At 42.0% G+C, this 17421-nt stretch overlaps 1 protein-coding gene across 5 annotated transcripts in view; it reads right to left on the bottom strand.

The window, feature by feature from the left end:
* The window catches only part of fhod3b (formin homology 2 domain containing 3b), a 91340-nt gene that overhangs the window by 27380 nt on the left and 46539 nt on the right, over positions 1–17421 (bottom strand). For all 5 annotated transcript variants that reach the window (XM_075465314.1, XM_075465318.1, XM_075465317.1 and 2 more), the window contains exons 4-5: positions 11792–11859; positions 10131–10236 (exon numbers count right to left, since the gene is read on the bottom strand). In XM_075465314.1, coding sequence (XP_075321429.1) covers positions 10131–10236; positions 11792–11859 — 174 coding nt within the window. The remainder of the gene's footprint in view (positions 1–10130; positions 10237–11791; positions 11860–17421) is intronic.

The following is a 17421-nucleotide window of genomic DNA, read 5'->3' on the forward strand; positions in this document are numbered from 1 at the left end:
CTGCCACAAACTTCACTTTACAGAAACGACTATACCAGCACTGTGCTGCCAAACTGAAGTCCAGTTAAAGACATCAGGGATTAAAGGTAGTCAAGCGGCCGTTATATGTCATTTGTGGACTTCAGTAGCCACTGATTTGTATGTAACATACAGTATGTACAGGACTGAGGTAGCTCACTCAAACATGGTCAGGGATGAGATGCAGACATAAAATAAAATAAAAAGGAAATTCAGAATGATCTAACCTCATTGCATTTATCAATGAAAATGTAGCTGCGTGGTTAAACGGTAATTTGAGGATGCAAGATGTTAGCATCAAGATGCATCCTTGGATGCATCAAATTGTTAATCAGTAAAATGTCATCAAATTGAATCATTAGACCAGCAAAGGCTCACAGCTTCTGTAGCACTACTCAGGGTACAGAGGGGCCATTGTGGGCTATTGCTAAATAACATCAACATAAATGACATCAATAAACAACATCTTAAAGCCTAATACAGCAGTAAACAACTAAAGCTTAATACAGCAGTAAATTATAGTGTACATACGTGTAGATATAGCTATGTAGCAATGCTCTTACCAGAGCATAGAGAAGAAAAAGCAATGAAAATTTATTTGCTGATTATGTTAAAAGCTGAGCGATTTCCTTTTGTTACTGACATTTCTGCTAACTACATCCATGCCTCTGGTACAGGCCTGATTTAAAGAGTGAGTTCCATAAAAAGACAAGTTTACTGCTCAGCTCTTACCGTATATGAAGTGGATTAAGACATGTTCGTGGGTTGCGTTCTATTTGTTATTCAGCTAATCACCCAGCCCATTAGAGGCAGACAATCTGCCTCTGCCAGAGCAATTCCAGTCACCGCGCCGACTGCCAGACTTACACTGAGCCCCATAAAGTAAAACGACTGGGGGATACTTTCATTTTCAGACAAGGAAACATTTACCAGCATTTGACAAAATTTGGTGTGGGTCTAATCTCAAGCATATCCCCCTGAGACAAACAACCAGATCTAATGGAACAATAGCATGAAGTAAGGCAAGAGAGCCTCTCCAGTATTTGGCTGATTAAACTCTACAGGCACTGCAGACCCGATGAACTGCAGTGGTGAGGAGGGCAGACTCGAGAAGACTACAGCAGTATAGAGAAGAGGAAATAAAAGGGATAAATATGCAACACTCTCTTCACTTTATTTCCCACTATGTGCATAAATAGCTAAAAGAGTAGAGGTATTTCAGTACTAAAGGAATGAAATATAAACCTAAGAAATAACAATGAAGAGGTGGGCCTTTTGCCAGCAGATGAGCTCTCTGCATCCCATCCAAATGGGAAAGACTTTGGCAAAAAGCAACATCCACCCACTTGTAAAGTGAACTGAAAGATGAGCCGTGGTAAATTCTTACAGCTCTTGAGAGAGCAGTTATGCGATTAGCTCTGGTTCTGGCCACTTGCATGATTCAATGACAAAAAACAGCCCGCTCACAAAAAAAATCTGATGGAAAACCCACTCGGACGTTGAGGATTCCAGAATACCTCCTTGCATGTCACAGCAAGATTTACTTATCTTCCAAATTCTAGTTTATGCGACTTAGATGACAAGGTGAGGGCTGATAAAGAAAGCACTTGACAAATGAACCGAATCAAACGCTCTTACAATATAATTGGCATGCGTACTGAATTCTGTTACAGTAAAACAGACGTTGGGATGGGGATGCTATTCCCCTGCCAGTGGGTTTGCTGAGGCTGAAAACATCCACAGATGTAGGGAGAGGAGAATAAGTGGAGGCAGAATATAGGTCAGGCAGGTGGGGTTGAATTGGGTCCAGTTGCAAAGCAGCCTGCTCATGTGAGGACCAGAGGGGTCTCACATACGGATGGAGGGGGACATGTCTGGCAGGAAGGCCCAGAGTTTTAACCAAAACACTGCAACAGGTTGTGTTCATTTTGATAGTGCTCGGTTTTTCCACAACAGCACCAGATTAAAGTTGATCAGCAAGTTTGAAAGCAGGTCTTTAACCACACGTGACTAAATTAAGTCAATCCCGTCATCCTGAAAGAGAGAGGTCCATATTGTAAATGGAATTATAAGACCCGACCAACTAAAATTACTTTTTTTTTTTTTTTTTTTTTTTTTTTTTTGGTAGGATGGTGGTATTTGGTTTCTAATTTGAAAAATAATCTACAAAGGAAGTGATCAAAACCAAAAACATAACAAACCTAAACTTGTATGCCCGATATGTCTCCACATATTTACTGGTCAATAAAACTACTATTTCAGTAGACAGGTGAAGCCCACCATCTTTGTTTTGTCTTCATTTACAGAACTGTAAGGGATGAGGGACACACAATACTGCATTTTTGTCGATATGCTGTGTCAAAATCATTATACAGCTAGTTTGCAGTCTACAAGGTAAGTGATCGAACATTCGTGACTCCACAGACCAGGCATCTTACTGTACGTGGGCGTACAAGTGAGTTTTTATAAGTCTGAAAATATTGACAGAATGGGGCAGCAGGAGCTATGGTTCACTCACAAAGCTGCAGGAGACTGGGTGGAAAACACACATGTCCTCCCTCGGGATCTCATTACAAACCAGGAGTTCAGGTTTCTATTGGTACGGCAAGGGCACTGTTGGAGAGCTCCTTCTTGTTCCTAACACAAGCCCCGTCCACCGATGTGCGTCAGCTTATCTTACAGGCACTGACAAAGCAGTGCCTTCAATTTTCCTAAACATCAGTCGTAGATGATCACTTAAAAAAAAAAAAAAAGCAAATGATTGCAGCAATAAATCATGCATAAATATTGATAAATTTACACAAAGCCACACTGCCCGGACCAGACAGAACGGAATTGTTTATCCAGATGATGGGACATCGTAAAGGTTTCCCCTCTAGAACAGACGACCTATAACACAGCCAGACAACGCAATACACACTGTTTCCAAGAAGAGCGTCCAAAGCTGCTGTTAACTCAACTATGCCTGGGTTTTCACTCAAAGCTCAGTAGTCAAAACAATGATCCAGATTCTAAATTAAGAGAGCTAAAAAGCCCCTCTAGTATGTAATGGTATCCTGGAAAAATGTGCTGTTTTGTTAGTAACACATGATCACATCTGTCTGAACACATGGAAAGCCAGGCTATGATATGAATGTGCTTTAATTATTAGCATGCAATAGTCGCTTGGCTATAAAGTAATACAAACATTTAGATTCAAACGATTCCGATTGAGGTTGTTCTTAATCTCAGCGAAATGGAGGTAAAGCTTGCTGCAGCTGGGGCAACTACAAAGGCGAAGCAAATGAGTGAAAATGGCTGCTATTGTGTTTGTTTACCGTGAACCTTTGGATCACACGCAATCTTGGCACACAGATGAAAAGCAAAAGCACAGATGTGTCACTCCGCAGCCTCACTGATCAGCCACATGTACAATTTAATGCCACAGCACTGAGAAACACTGCAGGGACTAACAGCGCGGCTCCAACAAAGGGGGTCTTGTGTTTCAGGTGCACTTGAAACTTTTGTGAACACTGTTGCCCACTAAAGCGGCTGCTGCGTGACACTAAAAGCCGGACTGAGCGCTGTATTGGGAGCAGTGTTCCAGGTCCCAGACAGTTTAAGAGGCAATGAAACACTTGACTAGAACACATCTCCTTTTCCCACCGAGGGCCATTCAGAAACTTCCCTCTGGAAACAAGGTAGTCAAGGTGCTTCAGCTTATGGCGTTATAACAGCCGTGTCATCAGAAACAGGAGATCTTAAAACAGTAGCAGGAGAGAGAGAGATACAGCTAGGAGAGAGGAAGGCAGGATGGGGATAAAAGGGTCAAATGAAATACGGCCTTAACTTATTTAAAAAAGTAATACCTTTGGACTGTTCAAAACACAAGGCCTATTGGTAAAAGCTATAAATTAGCAAGGCTTCTAAGTTATAGCATGTAAGCCCGAGTACATACGGCATAATGCAGCGCGAGAAGAGATATAGCCTCGTGGGTATGGAGATGATTTATGTTACGCGTTTTCCAAAAAATGTATCCAAGGTAGTTGTGAAAGATGTCGAGAAAAAAAAAGAAAAAAAAAAAAAAGAGAATTTCTTTTCATTCCCGTGGATCTAAAAAGTTAAACTTCACTTCCAATTTGTTTCCACTGCAGCTTAGAGATGGCGAGTGTTTTGTCAACAACAGTGTGCAGACAGAACCGGCGTGGCCCCTGAGAAGTGCACACAGAGAAAGTGTAGCTAAAAACATAGCTTATGGTGAGGAATGTCAACAGTAAGCTTTTCAAAGGAGGGAATAATTGCTTCAAGTTGACTGTAACTGGTTTGTCTTTAATCTGCCCTTTCTGTCTGACGCTCCCGTTTTTACAGTTACCAATTAAATACGGTTGTTACTTTTGTTAGTGTTCTTATTATAAAATCTACAAATGGAACAAAGATTCGGGAAAAAACCTTGTGATTTGCTCTTTCAGCCCATCTCCTTGTTTTTGCCCATGGTAATTAGTACCATAAGGATCCTTCTCTTACCACAGTGAAAAACCTTGAGCTTAAACCTTGTTGACCTTTTGCACAAGCTGCTTTTATTTTACGGCGGTGGAAGCACTTACTGTGCTGTCAACAGTGATGTGTTACTCTGCCAGCCTAATGTATTTGGTTCCTCTTACATAGATGCACAAGGCAAAATGGCACAGAAGCATATCTAAGAGCAGACGCAGTGACAGAAACACTTAAATATTTGGCAGTAATTTATCAGAGGTTTCTGGATTTACTTGCTCTGACTTGAAATGTGGACTTTATGACTCCAATATCAAACATTTATTTATTATACAGTAAGGCTTATTTTTTACAACTTATTATGACTCACTGCTACATATAGCAAACCTACATAAAAGCTTTTTTTGTTGTTGTTGTGAAACAGTAGCACAGATTTGATGTTTGCATTCTTTATCACACTGCTGCATGGTGGTGTGGTGGTTAGCACTGTTCAGATCTTGACTGGGGCTTTTCTGTGTGGAGTTAGCAAGTTCTCCCCGTACATGTGTGGGTTCTGGGTATTCTAGTTTCCTCCCACAAATACGTACACTTTAGGTCAATTGGGAACTTGATTCTAGAAGTGAGCGTGCGTGGGCGTTTGTCAAATTTGTCTCGGTGTTGAAACTCTTTTGCTCTGGATCTTTGCTTTGCTATTAACAGCACATTCTCATCAGCAGTTACATAGTTCACTTCATGAAAATCAGTGGCTCAACTTCCATGCTACTCTTGAATGTGTGCCTGAAACTCAAACCAAGGCCCAATCCCAATTCACCCCTTGGCCCTACCCCTTACCCCTTCCCCTCCGTTTTGCGCGTTCACGTGAAGGGGTAGTGTTGTCCCAATACTCTTCCAAAGCCCTTCCCCTTAAGCCTGATTCTTACTCGGCGCAACCGCGCAACTGTTCTGGCTCGAGAACCATTAATGACGTCATCGAAAGCGCCAGCCCCTTCACAGTTCCTTCAGCTCATAAGCGCAGTTTGCGCCGAGTATGTGTCACATTTGCAGTTCTCTCCAGACCAGCGGGCGTCACTGTTGAGGAAACAAGCTGAAGAACCGGACGAAGAAAAGCATACGAAGAAAGCATACACAATGCCACCTGTGGTGTCACGTCAGCAGAGGCTGGCACATCTGATGCGGAATGAATTTACTCTGGGTGTAGAACTGTATATGTATTTCAGAGCTAAGCGGCTGCGGCAAAAACAGAAGAGAAGGTGGAATGTTCGTCCTTTGCAACAAGACGAACTTTGTCAAACGTTGTCCTTTGGGACAACGTTGTCCCAGTGTAACTTCATAGACGTGTCGTACAGATGTTTGTAGAGGCGCACCCTCTCGGTCACCGCGGTCTCTGCTGTGTTCATTTTTCCTTTCTCTTGGTCAGCTGTTTCTGGTTGAGCTCGCGCGAAGTCAGAAAAAAAGTTGTGTGTGCGCGCCCTTGCGACGCGCGAGGATTTTTTAGCTTGCGACGGGGGGCGTGGCGGAATTTTGGGTCACGTGACCGTAGCCCTCCGCCTACCCCTACGTTCGAAGGGGCGAGGGGTAGGGGTGAGGGGTAGGGGAAGGGGTAGGAAAATAGAATTGGGATTGGGCCCAACTCTCACTGGAAATCTGTAATATCCTTTATAAGAAGCTTTTCGTATGATTAGATCTACATTGAAGAATATAAGAGATGCAAAGATATGGGTTCAAAAGTAAGTCCAACACATATAATACGCTCAGTTCATTGAGGAACATAATGTTGGTCTCTGCAGTCTCATCTTTAGCCTGATTCTTATTGACACAAAAGGATTGTGTCTGCTCTGGAGAGTCAGATATTGTCTGAAATATACTCATAAGTTAACTAGAACAACAGTGGAACTTAAGTTATCTGATCTACTAATATAATGCATGTAAATCACATTCAGTCTTGTACACATCATGTCACTGTTCTGGCTGATATCCAAGATGGCTGCATTCGCCCCTCTACAGAGTGATAGCGCATAATCATGCATAGGATAAACAAGCTTTTAGCAGGTCACCTAATGGCAACAAGTGCCATTAGTAAAAAGTGTTCGATGAAAGTTACACTGAGAACCTTTGAATAATATAAATCGTTGACATATAAGAGGGAAGGCCACATAAAGCAGGAAATGTGCACCTTCCATCCCTCTGTACACGTTCTACGTTGTTTTTGTGGTTACAAAAAGAAAACAAATATTCCAGACCAAATGTCCTCCAGTTACAGGCATTCGTCCTTCATCTGTTACTAATTTCCTTGTCTGTGATAACATATTTTGATGTTCAAAAAAGGTAGTATGCTCCAAAAATACAATTTCAAAGAAAAATTTCAGAAACGCATTTAAACTTTTCAACAATTTAAGAAAGTTTCTAAACTTGAGAGTTAACTTAGCCCAGAATTTATTATATCAAGAGCTGTTTAACAAAGATCAACCAAGATGTTGTATTGTGAATGAAGACAGAATAACTCTAATGAGCCCTTTTGGCTCCTGAGTGTTTTCGGCTAACTGTAAAGTTTACGGGAGAACCAGATGGCATTGGCACCTCTGAAACAGTGACCTCAAACCCTTCCCTCTGATGGGGTGATAAAGGCATACAAGCTCTCCCCCGGGCTAGAAAAGCACAGATCTCCAAGGAACTAAGCCCAGGTCTAGAAGCCCTCTGAGCCAGGTGTGAGGGGCCCTGAAGGGGGGCTGCAAGAGCACTAAGTGGCCCCAGACACCTCCAGGGCTTTGAGAAGACTAAATGGAAAAAAAAAAACGAAAAAAAAAACCTCAAATTAGGGAAAAAGAGAAAAATTAGATGGTGTAGACTGCGGAGAACGTTTCACGGAGCATAGGCTGGGAACCTGTTGTTGTATTAAGACTGTTGTGTGAGCGCAAATGTGCCTTTTCTTTAACTACAAAAGACCCATACAATGATTTTTATTCATGAAAGAGAGCAAAATTGTTTTGTCGGAGAGTTTTTAATGCACACCAGACCGATGGGTTCAAGGCCACATTCCTCCTGCTTCTTTTTTTTTTTTTTACTGGGCTCAACTTGAAAGACATAACAGAAAAAAAAAAAAAAACCCACATTAGAGGTGATCAGTGTTTGATACAAAAGCTATTACGGTTAGTTCGTTCTCCCATCCTCTTTCTGTGTGCACGTGTGAAAGTTTCAGACAGCTAATTTACTCCTCTCGTGGGAATCCTTATGGCTTAGCTCCTCTTGGAAGTCATCAGCAGCAAAGCAGCCAGATCTATATACATTTCTGACCTGTGCATATGGGTTCCAGCACATGCTCAGCTTGTGTTCTCCAACACATGCCTCGCGAGGGAGGGTGATCTACTACACTCCACATTTCCTCAGCTTGTCAGGAGAAATTAGGTCAGAAGTTGAAACAGGTTAAAAGTGCTTTTTGGGAGAGTGGTAATTTGGTTTTAGTTTCTCATGATGATGTAGAGATACATGGGGGAAGCTGTAGTCTGCAGAGATGGGATGAAGTGATAAATAAGCGTGCAGAAGAATAAAAGGAATCTACAGAAATGCACAGACAGTCATATTTCTCCGGGATGTAAAAGAAAAAAGCTGGCACATCAAGGAAGCGTGAACAGATATGAGAGGTGGTCTCATCACTCACAGCAGAATGACACAAACAACTCTTACATGTGGTCAACACTGGTTTCCAAAAGCCAGTCATTATACTCCTCCATCATGTTTTGGCCATTTAACCTTTGTGATTTATCTGTCTGAGTTGGAGTCCGAGCCAAGTTCAGATGAAGACTCAAACATTTGAGAGCTCAGCCTGCAGAGGCAGTCCAGGCGGGGTCATGTTCACGAGCTGCTCAGGGGGCATCATCAGATCGGCCATGAACAGGTGGGAAAACTTTTCCAAATGACTGACGATTCTAACTGAACGGTCTTTTTAACCATAAAAGTTGAATACAACCCAGTGAGTTTGTGTTTGTATGTATAGTATGTGTCATTCCTATAGAAACATCAAATGAGACATATTGTGAAAAAAAAAAAAAATCACTTTCTGTACTTTAGAGGTTATATTTAACTCTGAATTTACAGTCAACTAAAAAAAAAAAAAAAAAAAAAAGGAAAAAAAACCCACAACCCTAGCCCATTTTTAGGCCCACCGATTTAAAAATACGATTTACTCAGCAGTTCAGATTTGCAGGGGACATGTACGTCATACTCACAGCACAGTCTGGCCTCCTAGGAAATCTGACTTCATAGGTGGGTTTTTTATTTTGTTTGTTTTCAAAGGCAGATATTGGAGATTCCAATTTCCCATTTGTCATTGAATGTACCACAAGCATTTCCGCTTAGATAGAACTTGTTAACTTCGATTCAAAGTAGCTCGTATAAGCAACAAATCTTAACTTTAGTCTCTGAAAATTTCAACAAAACACAAAGGAATTGATTGATAGTTAAGCTCGGGATTTACAGAACTGATATATGACAGCAGAATTACTCTGTGGGTTTTGATTGGAGTATAAAGCTGCTGCCAGCTGGCCGTTATGTTCTGTGGTATTTTAACAACCTGGGCCTTTTCAATGCAGGACGCGTGATGAGATTATGCCTAAAAGATTTATCAGTACCAACTGTCCAAGATGTAACTGCAGACAAAAGAAATTCAAGTATTTGAGAATAAAACAGCCAGGCAAGCATTTCTCTATCAGCTTGGTGTTTTTTTAGTTTGAGCTTTATTTGCTGTGTGTGCTAGTGTGAGCTCTGAGGCTATTTACACTGTGGTCTGTAATATGGTAATTTTGTTCTTCCAGGGTTACTGAATAGTACTGATCTCAGAAGAAGCAGACTGCAGAGGAAAGGGGGTAGTGGAGTGAGTGGTTCATCCAACATCCTAAAAAGGTCAGTGTGAATACAGGTGTTAATTTGTGGTGGAAAAGAGGAATCTATTGTACTGTTTTTCTGTGTATTTTGACCAAAGCATGTTATCGACAATTCATTAAGACCAAGAAATTGCATCAACGTGTGAAAAAGGGCATAATAAGATGCCTTTAAAGCTTAGATGTACTGACTCCGTTCCACCAAAAGATGTGCAACACATTTAAAGGAAAACAAAAGAGAGAAAACAAAGAAAGATAAAACAGCAAATGAAAGAAGAGGAGGGGGAAATTAGTTTTATGATCTGTAATATCCTGTCAGAACTTTATTAGACACTTAAGCATGTGTGACCTGCCTTTTCACAGCGGGCTATTAAATGGTAGTGACCTCGGAGTGAAAGCTGGAGTTCTTTAGTATCCACAGACATGGTGTCTGTGCCCCATTTCAACCTAACAGATGATCTTTCACCTCTCCAACATGGAACACATGGATTAAGCAGCTGCTACATTTGGCCTAACTTCCACATTATCTACAGCACACTAAAGTTTGTTTATACAATTCAAGTGTGGGTATGTGTGCATGTGTGTGCGCGAGGTTCATCAAGCAGAATCATCAATTTACATAGTTTATATAAACACATATGGCTGTAGAAGGGTTTATGGAAAGAAAAGTTGTTACAGGACTGATTAGTAACATCCTTGCTGTGAGGTACAAGGGAAGAACGTCATTTGTTCTTGATGTAAAGCCGTGCTGCTCTGCCGTGTACGTACCCCTGAGGATGTAATTCTGGTAGTTTTGGTCGGCTTCGGCTCCCACTTTTATCAAACATGTCAGTCCTTCAGCCACCACAAACTCGTGCACCAAATCTTTGTCATCCTGAAAAAAAAAAAAGCCACAGAAGAAGGAGAAAAACGATGAAGAGCCACTGTATGTCATGGACAGTGCCACACAGTTTATGTTGGATCTATTTAGTGATAGTTAATATTGACTGACTCAATTAGTTTGAACTTCCACGACTAAACTGTCCTCCGTGCTACATGAACATTAGCTGTATCACTGACTAACACTGTGCAGAGAAATAATAATCTGGAACCTGTAATGTAAAAACTCCACAAAGGGGTGATAGGTCAAGAGGTGTCATTTGGAATAAAAACAACAGCTGCCTCTGGGTGAAAGGTGGGGTAAACACTAGACTGGTTGCTAGTCCATTACAGGGCAAACAACCATACACACTCACACTCCCTACTGGGTCAATTTAGAATCACCAATCAACCTACCATACATGTTTTTGGACGGTGGGAAGAAAGTGGAGTCAATGCAAACTAGTTTAAGTATTTTGCAGAATGATCCCAGTCAGTTAAAAAATGAGCGATATGGTGGTTATATCAAAAAAGACAACATCCGATATAGGTTTCAAAGTACCATTAAAGAGTCGAAAACAATTAGTTATGACGGAAACGGATCTTTGGCTGAATTAAAGCCATGATTTATTTTCCAAATTCGTTCACAGCCTGCGCGAATTCAACCATGCAATGTGCTCGCTGCTGGCTCAGATGGATCAGTGTTGCTTTGACCTCTCAACTTCTTCCCATATTTTTTCCTTGATGACAAAACCACCTGCATCTCTCACACCTGTCCGCGACCCTGTCATTTAATGCCCGGCATCAGGCTTTCTGCAGGATTTAACATTGTCTGATACACTCTGCTGTTCAATCGGGATAGAGAGGAAGGCAGTAATAAACACGGCGGGGTGGTCAGGGCTTCTTGTGTCCCAGGAGGAAGTCTAAGTGCTTCCAGAACATCTTTACCATATATGTGTGATGGAGACTCCAGTCATTTGGCGGAGAGTCTAAATATACAGAAGCGCACCGAAGAAGCAGTTTGAGCAGCAGTTTTGAAACTTTCACATGTGCACAAAAGTTTAGAAAAGCAGAGAAGACTGCTCAAGCATGATGTCTGTTTTTCACAACCGATGCCTTACAGAGGCACTCTTAGTGTCAAAATACGAGGTATTCTAATCAAATCAGGGCCTGCATCAGTGAGTGTTGCTTTCTTTTCCATTTGACTGTCAGTTAACCCTCCCCCTCTGCGACCGACTGCCCGCCCAGCCCAGTGTGTGAAGTATGACCAGACCTGAACGCTCAACAGCTGCCACGAAGGCAGACTCTCAGCAGCACAACTCTTCCTCAGGAAAACCGAGCAGTGTCCAAGTGTGAGTGTGCAACGATCGATGTGTGCACGCTACATGCATCTCTTGCATGTGAATGTGTGTGCATGGGTATGAACTAACAGAGCCCAGGATCATGGTGAGGGATACTTTATGAGACCTGCTGCCAAAATGAAAAAGACACAGCTCAGTGGAGTTGACTGAATCTTGTCAGCTTCAGTTTAAGGATAGAGCCAGCAAGAGCTGCAAATACTTAATGATTACCTGAAAAATCTGCTTCAGGGAAAAGAGGGCTCTCCGTAGCTCCCGTCCAGTAGAGTTGTAGAGTTTTTCTGAAAGCAGAGAGAACAGGAATGAGTGAAAAAAAAAAAAAAATCAATTGACAACCACACCTGTGGAATCTGATATTTTTAGACTTTAAAGATGATTCTGACCCATCTTAACTATAATGTGCGTTGTCATTTTGTACACACACACACAGACACACACACACACACACACACCCACACACAATGTTTCCATGAACTACAAATGTCTTGAAAACCACTTCCTTGTGTCTACACCGTGCACACATCATTGGAAGCAAGTAGCCAAATATGAAAACTTTCCCACAAGAGGAATAAAGAGAGCAGAAGAACAGTAGGAGCAACTCAGAGAACATCTGCAGCGAGTTAGTGAACAGAGGATGCTTCCTGTTAACAAAGACCAATCTGTACTTTATCATGATACAAAGTCACGGAACAAACTTAAACCAATAGCCACCACAATGACTAAGAAACAATTCACGCGGTAATCAGTTATGGAAACTGTGCAGAGGAGTAAAGCGGAGATGATGAAGGCAAACATTTCCTGCAACAGTCTCTCACTCTGTGGAGCCTGCACTGTCTTCCAGGGAGAGGCAGCACTGAGCACAAAGCAAGCAGCTCGCTCAGAACTGCTGAGTGAACTCTCTCTGACTCAGCAAAAGCTGCCCGTTACTGTTGCAGATGCAGCACCACAGTGTACAGAGCAGTCTAATGCAGAGCGCCACAGGTCTCTGGATTTCTTCTCTATGCAATGGTGCTTCTTTTTTCCTTTCTTCCTGACACACACGCACATCACATGAAGGCATCACAGTCATTGCATGCCTCAACTAAGTGGAACAAACGAGCGAACATACATTATCATCATGCTGCATTCAATGCATGCGTCACACACAAAGGACTTTGAAAACAGCAGCCGATTTAATAATGCCGTTTCTCTCCTCAGGTGCAGAATAAATGACTTCAGACGGTGATCTTGGACAGAGGCAGGGACAAGGTGTGTGTCGTTTGACTACTTCTATGCAGACAAAGTAAGACCATCAGGTCTTTGTGCGCCTTTTCAGCAACACACAGCTAATTTCAAAACACATATAGAAGTTCACAAGCCGGGGAAGCTAGCACATGGAGCCTCACAGTGAACAAATATAAAACGCAATCAAACCACTCTGTGAAAAGCACAAGAGTAATTCAACTGAATATATCCAAAACATCTCAATTATATTAAAGATCCCTTTAAGAGCAAAGCAACCAGAGGGTTGCCTTTCTGCTTTAGAACTGCAGCAACAATCAATACATTTCTCTCTTTCTCTTTTTTTAAACAGCACTGCAGAAAGAGCACAGGAAAGGATCTATTCGAGCACAAAGTGTGTGAAATATCCGTTTCTTTCAGCTAAGCCACTCTTCTACAGACAGAAAAGGCACTGGAGATGCAGCTGTGCTGTGAACAGCCTGGCCATATGTGGTTAAGACTCCCATTAGGTGACACAGCGTAGAAAAATCATACCTCAGAATCCACTTCCAGCAGAGTTTCTTAAGCTATAAAGATGTCTTATTTCTAATTTATAGGTGTGATGATCGTTGTTGTGAGAAGAATAGAGACTTTAATGTTTTCTTCAGCCAATGCCATACATGGCTCAAATGCCTGATGGGTAGATGAGTACTGGTACTTTACGAGAAAGTCCAAGAAAGTCACTGGTAATAGCATTCATGAGGAATAAATCTCTACAAGTTCAGAGGCATTATGAGGGGAAGCTGTGTGATGTTGGTGATTTATGTCTTTATAAATAAAAGGAAGGAAGTCAGACTAAGCCTTTTCAGTTTGTGGTCCCCGCCTCTGCTTTTCCAAGCTAAATCATATTTTCAAATTTTCTTCACTGAGCCGACACATATTTTTGTAGTACCAGCTTTTTTCCTCCATTTATTTCCTCCTTCTTTATAACGACCATCCATGCTGTACACCCGCTTGCTACATTATCGATAAAAGGGCTGTATACAAAAGTAATAACAGAAATGGTCGAATACCATTGCATCTAGTTTTATGGCTGTAAAATGTCTTAGAGTGAACTTTTTGCTGTGCAACCTTGGATCCAACTCAACATGATGTAAAAAAAGATAGCGCAGCTTTTAAACAACTGTATTCCCCCTCAGCAGGTCAAAGGGTGGCCAGATCCATTGCCCTGCACCATACGAAGGTGACTCAAAGTTTAGATTAGGGATCCCTAAACAAACAAACCCTCTGATCACTGGAGCGGAGAGACAGAGGTCACAACTCTGGGTTACTCATCACACCTTCACTATACAAAGCAAGCTTGATTTGTGGTCCTGCTTAACCCAGAGTCTTGTGTCAGAGTTCTTTTTCTTCCGAAAGTCGTAAGCGCACTTCCACTTGGACACTGAACGTTAATCAGTCAGGAAATGAATTACATCTAACACTGCTGAACTTCCCATGATGATTCTACCCGGCACATGAATCAACAACTGGGTTGCCATCAGTTTTGACTTAACCCCAGAGGTGTGTTTGCTTGTGCGTCTGTGTGTGCGTCTGTGTGTGCGTCTGTGTGTGTCCGTCAGCAATAGAGAAGCAGAGATATTCTTCCTTGCACAGCTCTACTGCCATTTGCACGAAGGACTAGTGCTTCTCTACTTAGCCATGTAGTTTGGACTGCAATAAAACTGTCAGAAAGTTATTCCTGCCCAACGCTAAATGAAGCCCATCTGCAGGAACAGACAGTTCCTTCCCTGTCCCTGTCCACAGTCAACACACCAGCGTACCTCCCAGAGGCCCATCTTTAATGAGAAATAACTCAGTGGAGATTAGTTCCATACCATTTGGCACAGATATGCACCCAAAAGTATGGGCCCTCTGCATTTCCCTATTTAGGAATGAACCTGGAAGCTTGTTTATTCACAGGAAATGTTTGTGAGGACCGACTCAAACCAATGCTCACGTGAAACCCCAGAACTTCCAAAACATTTAAACTCAATAGCTCAATACATATGCCATGGATTTTGTTACTGGGTGAAAGTAAACTTAGAGATCAAAGGAAGATGTGAAACACTGTGGACACGAGGTTCAGCTTTCAATCATAATGGTATTTTAGCAATGTAGATACGGTGAGAATAACCACACTAAAACAACACAAAGCAGCCATGCAGTTCTTTAGATTCATTTACTGTCAGCTGGCGTTTGCATGTCAGACCCATCCAATAATGTCCAAGGTAAAAGTACAACTCAGGACAAGCAAGTGGTTTTTTCCTGTCAGCTTTACGTTCACTTTTACCGAAAACAGGTTACAGTCAAATGACTCAACGACGTGAAAGTGTTTCTTTGATGCCTCATATTGATGTATCCAAGCAAGCAGCTGCTTTCTGCTCATAAACTGCAATACACAGTCAGGCTTTCACAGCTGAAATAGCTACGGGGATGTAATGGTTCATAATTATAACTATCCTAAAAGTAATAGTGGAATTTCCATAATCATCAGGAATGTGTTCAACTGCTCAGAGAGTCAAAGGAAAAAAAAAAAAAACTGCTGTGGTGAGCTGATGTACTCAGACAGGCCGGGGCTGCAAGGATGGCCATGCAGCTGCTGAGAAGACAACTTTTAAAAGCAAATCTGTCCTGTGCTGCTTCACACGCCTTATGACTCTTTGCGTCGGTGCCAGCACATTCCAGTTTTCCATGAGTCGCGGGTCACTTTTTATTATCTCCGTATTTATATATCTCCGTGTGCCAATCTCAATTTCAAACCAGTCGCCACTAGTCACTGCTGGACAGCTAACAAATTATGAACATTTGTTTGCCTTCAAGTCTTTAACCTTGCTCATTTTCCATCTACAAAACCCTCTGAAATATTCAGTTGGTCATCTGTTCACATGCCTTTATTTCCAGGGAGTGCTATAAAATGAAAGGGATGACTACCACTGCTCATGCATCGCGCAGCAGGCGGAACACATAAACCACATCCAAAGCACAGCCAGGAAACCCACAAGGACCCCACTGGGGAGGACAGCCTCGCACACACTGGTGTAAATTAAACTCAGTTTACCTTCTGGAGTAGACGTGTCAGACTGGAAGTTGAGTGGGAGGATCTTTAACATTGTAATGGTATGTGCATATAAAATGTTCCAACAATGCACAGTAAAATCAACAGCTTTCATTTGGGATGCCAAGGTTGAGAAGCATGAAGTACAGCCCGAGACCACAATCTGCTATCAGGAAGAAACCGCAAAAAGTGATTCAGGAAGGAAAAGTTTCTATATCAATTACCATACCTCCGCTGAATAATCAGTACATCTTCCTCTTGTCTATCTCTCAAGCCAAATACAACAGGACACTTGTTTTTAACTGAAGAAGATCAACACTATGGACGGGTGTGACCCACTTAACAATTTGGTCTAAAAGCAAAAAAAACATCAAGTACAAGTTGAGGTAGCCATGAGACTTAGAGGTTAAGTTTTATATACCCCCACTAGTCTTCCTTCATTCCTTCACTCACACAAATGTAGTCAAGCGCAGAGAAGAATGGGGACTGACGATAATTAACCAGAGAAAACTTCAGTTGTAACAGCTGGATTATGTGTTGTATGTTGGTCTTATAAAACCTAAATGAAGTGCAGGAGTGACAGAGGCAGCAGTGTTTCTAAGGAGCAGATGTACTGCTAGCGCACAGGAGTTGGTACAGTGTTGGTAGATTAAGGGAAAGACCAGCAGAATTTGTCACGGGTCAGTGCAACTCAAGTGGTCTGCCAGAATTGGCTTAAAGGCATTGCTCCATGTCTTGAAAAGAGCTGCTTTGAACAACTATTAACCTTCAGGAGGATCACAAAGTAGCAGATGGGCTGCAGCATCCCATGAAGAAACAATCTGTGTATGTGACAAAGTTCTGGTCTGGTCAGAACTGGACCGGACAGAGCAAAGGCCACAGACTTTGTGAGAGGTGAGGGCTAAGATGAGGCAAACTGCGGCCAGCTGAGAGAGCGCGGCCTGTGTGCCACAGTCACCACATCACTGCCTGCCGTGTACAAAAATAAAAGGACCCATCTTTCATTTTCATGCCCTGGTATTTCATGAGAATCCCTCGAGTTTACAGTATGTATAATGACCCTCCACAGTCACGAAACAAAAGCACAACAACAACAACGGCACTGCCTCCCTCTCATTTTTTCGCGGTGAGTGAAATCTTGTGCTCCAAAATGTATGAAAAGACGAGTCATTAAGGTGGAAGACCTCCCAACACATGCAACAGATTGCGACATGCTACTATGTGGTCTGGGGTTTTCTACAACTCCTTTTATCCCTTTCCTCAGAGTGCAAACACAAAGTGAATGATAGGTCAATAAAAGCACATTATAGCACTCAGGTGGAAATCATTAAACAGGAATGCAGGTAAATATGAGATCAATTTCAACATGTTTGGATTATGAGTGCAACCAAACAGTGGATTAAGATGGTGGAAAATAAACACATGTGCATGTGTAGGGGGTGCATGAACATGAACATGCAGCACTGCTCACTCTGCACATGCAGTTTACAGGCAGTGCACACAGGAATAAGGGCATTAATTAATTTGTTCCTGTTGCCTGGCATTT

This window comes from Odontesthes bonariensis, chromosome 5 (genome assembly GCF_027942865.1).
Source record: "Odontesthes bonariensis isolate fOdoBon6 chromosome 5, fOdoBon6.hap1, whole genome shotgun sequence".
NCBI classification, from domain to species: Eukaryota; Metazoa; Chordata; class Actinopteri; order Atheriniformes; family Atherinopsidae; genus Odontesthes; species Odontesthes bonariensis.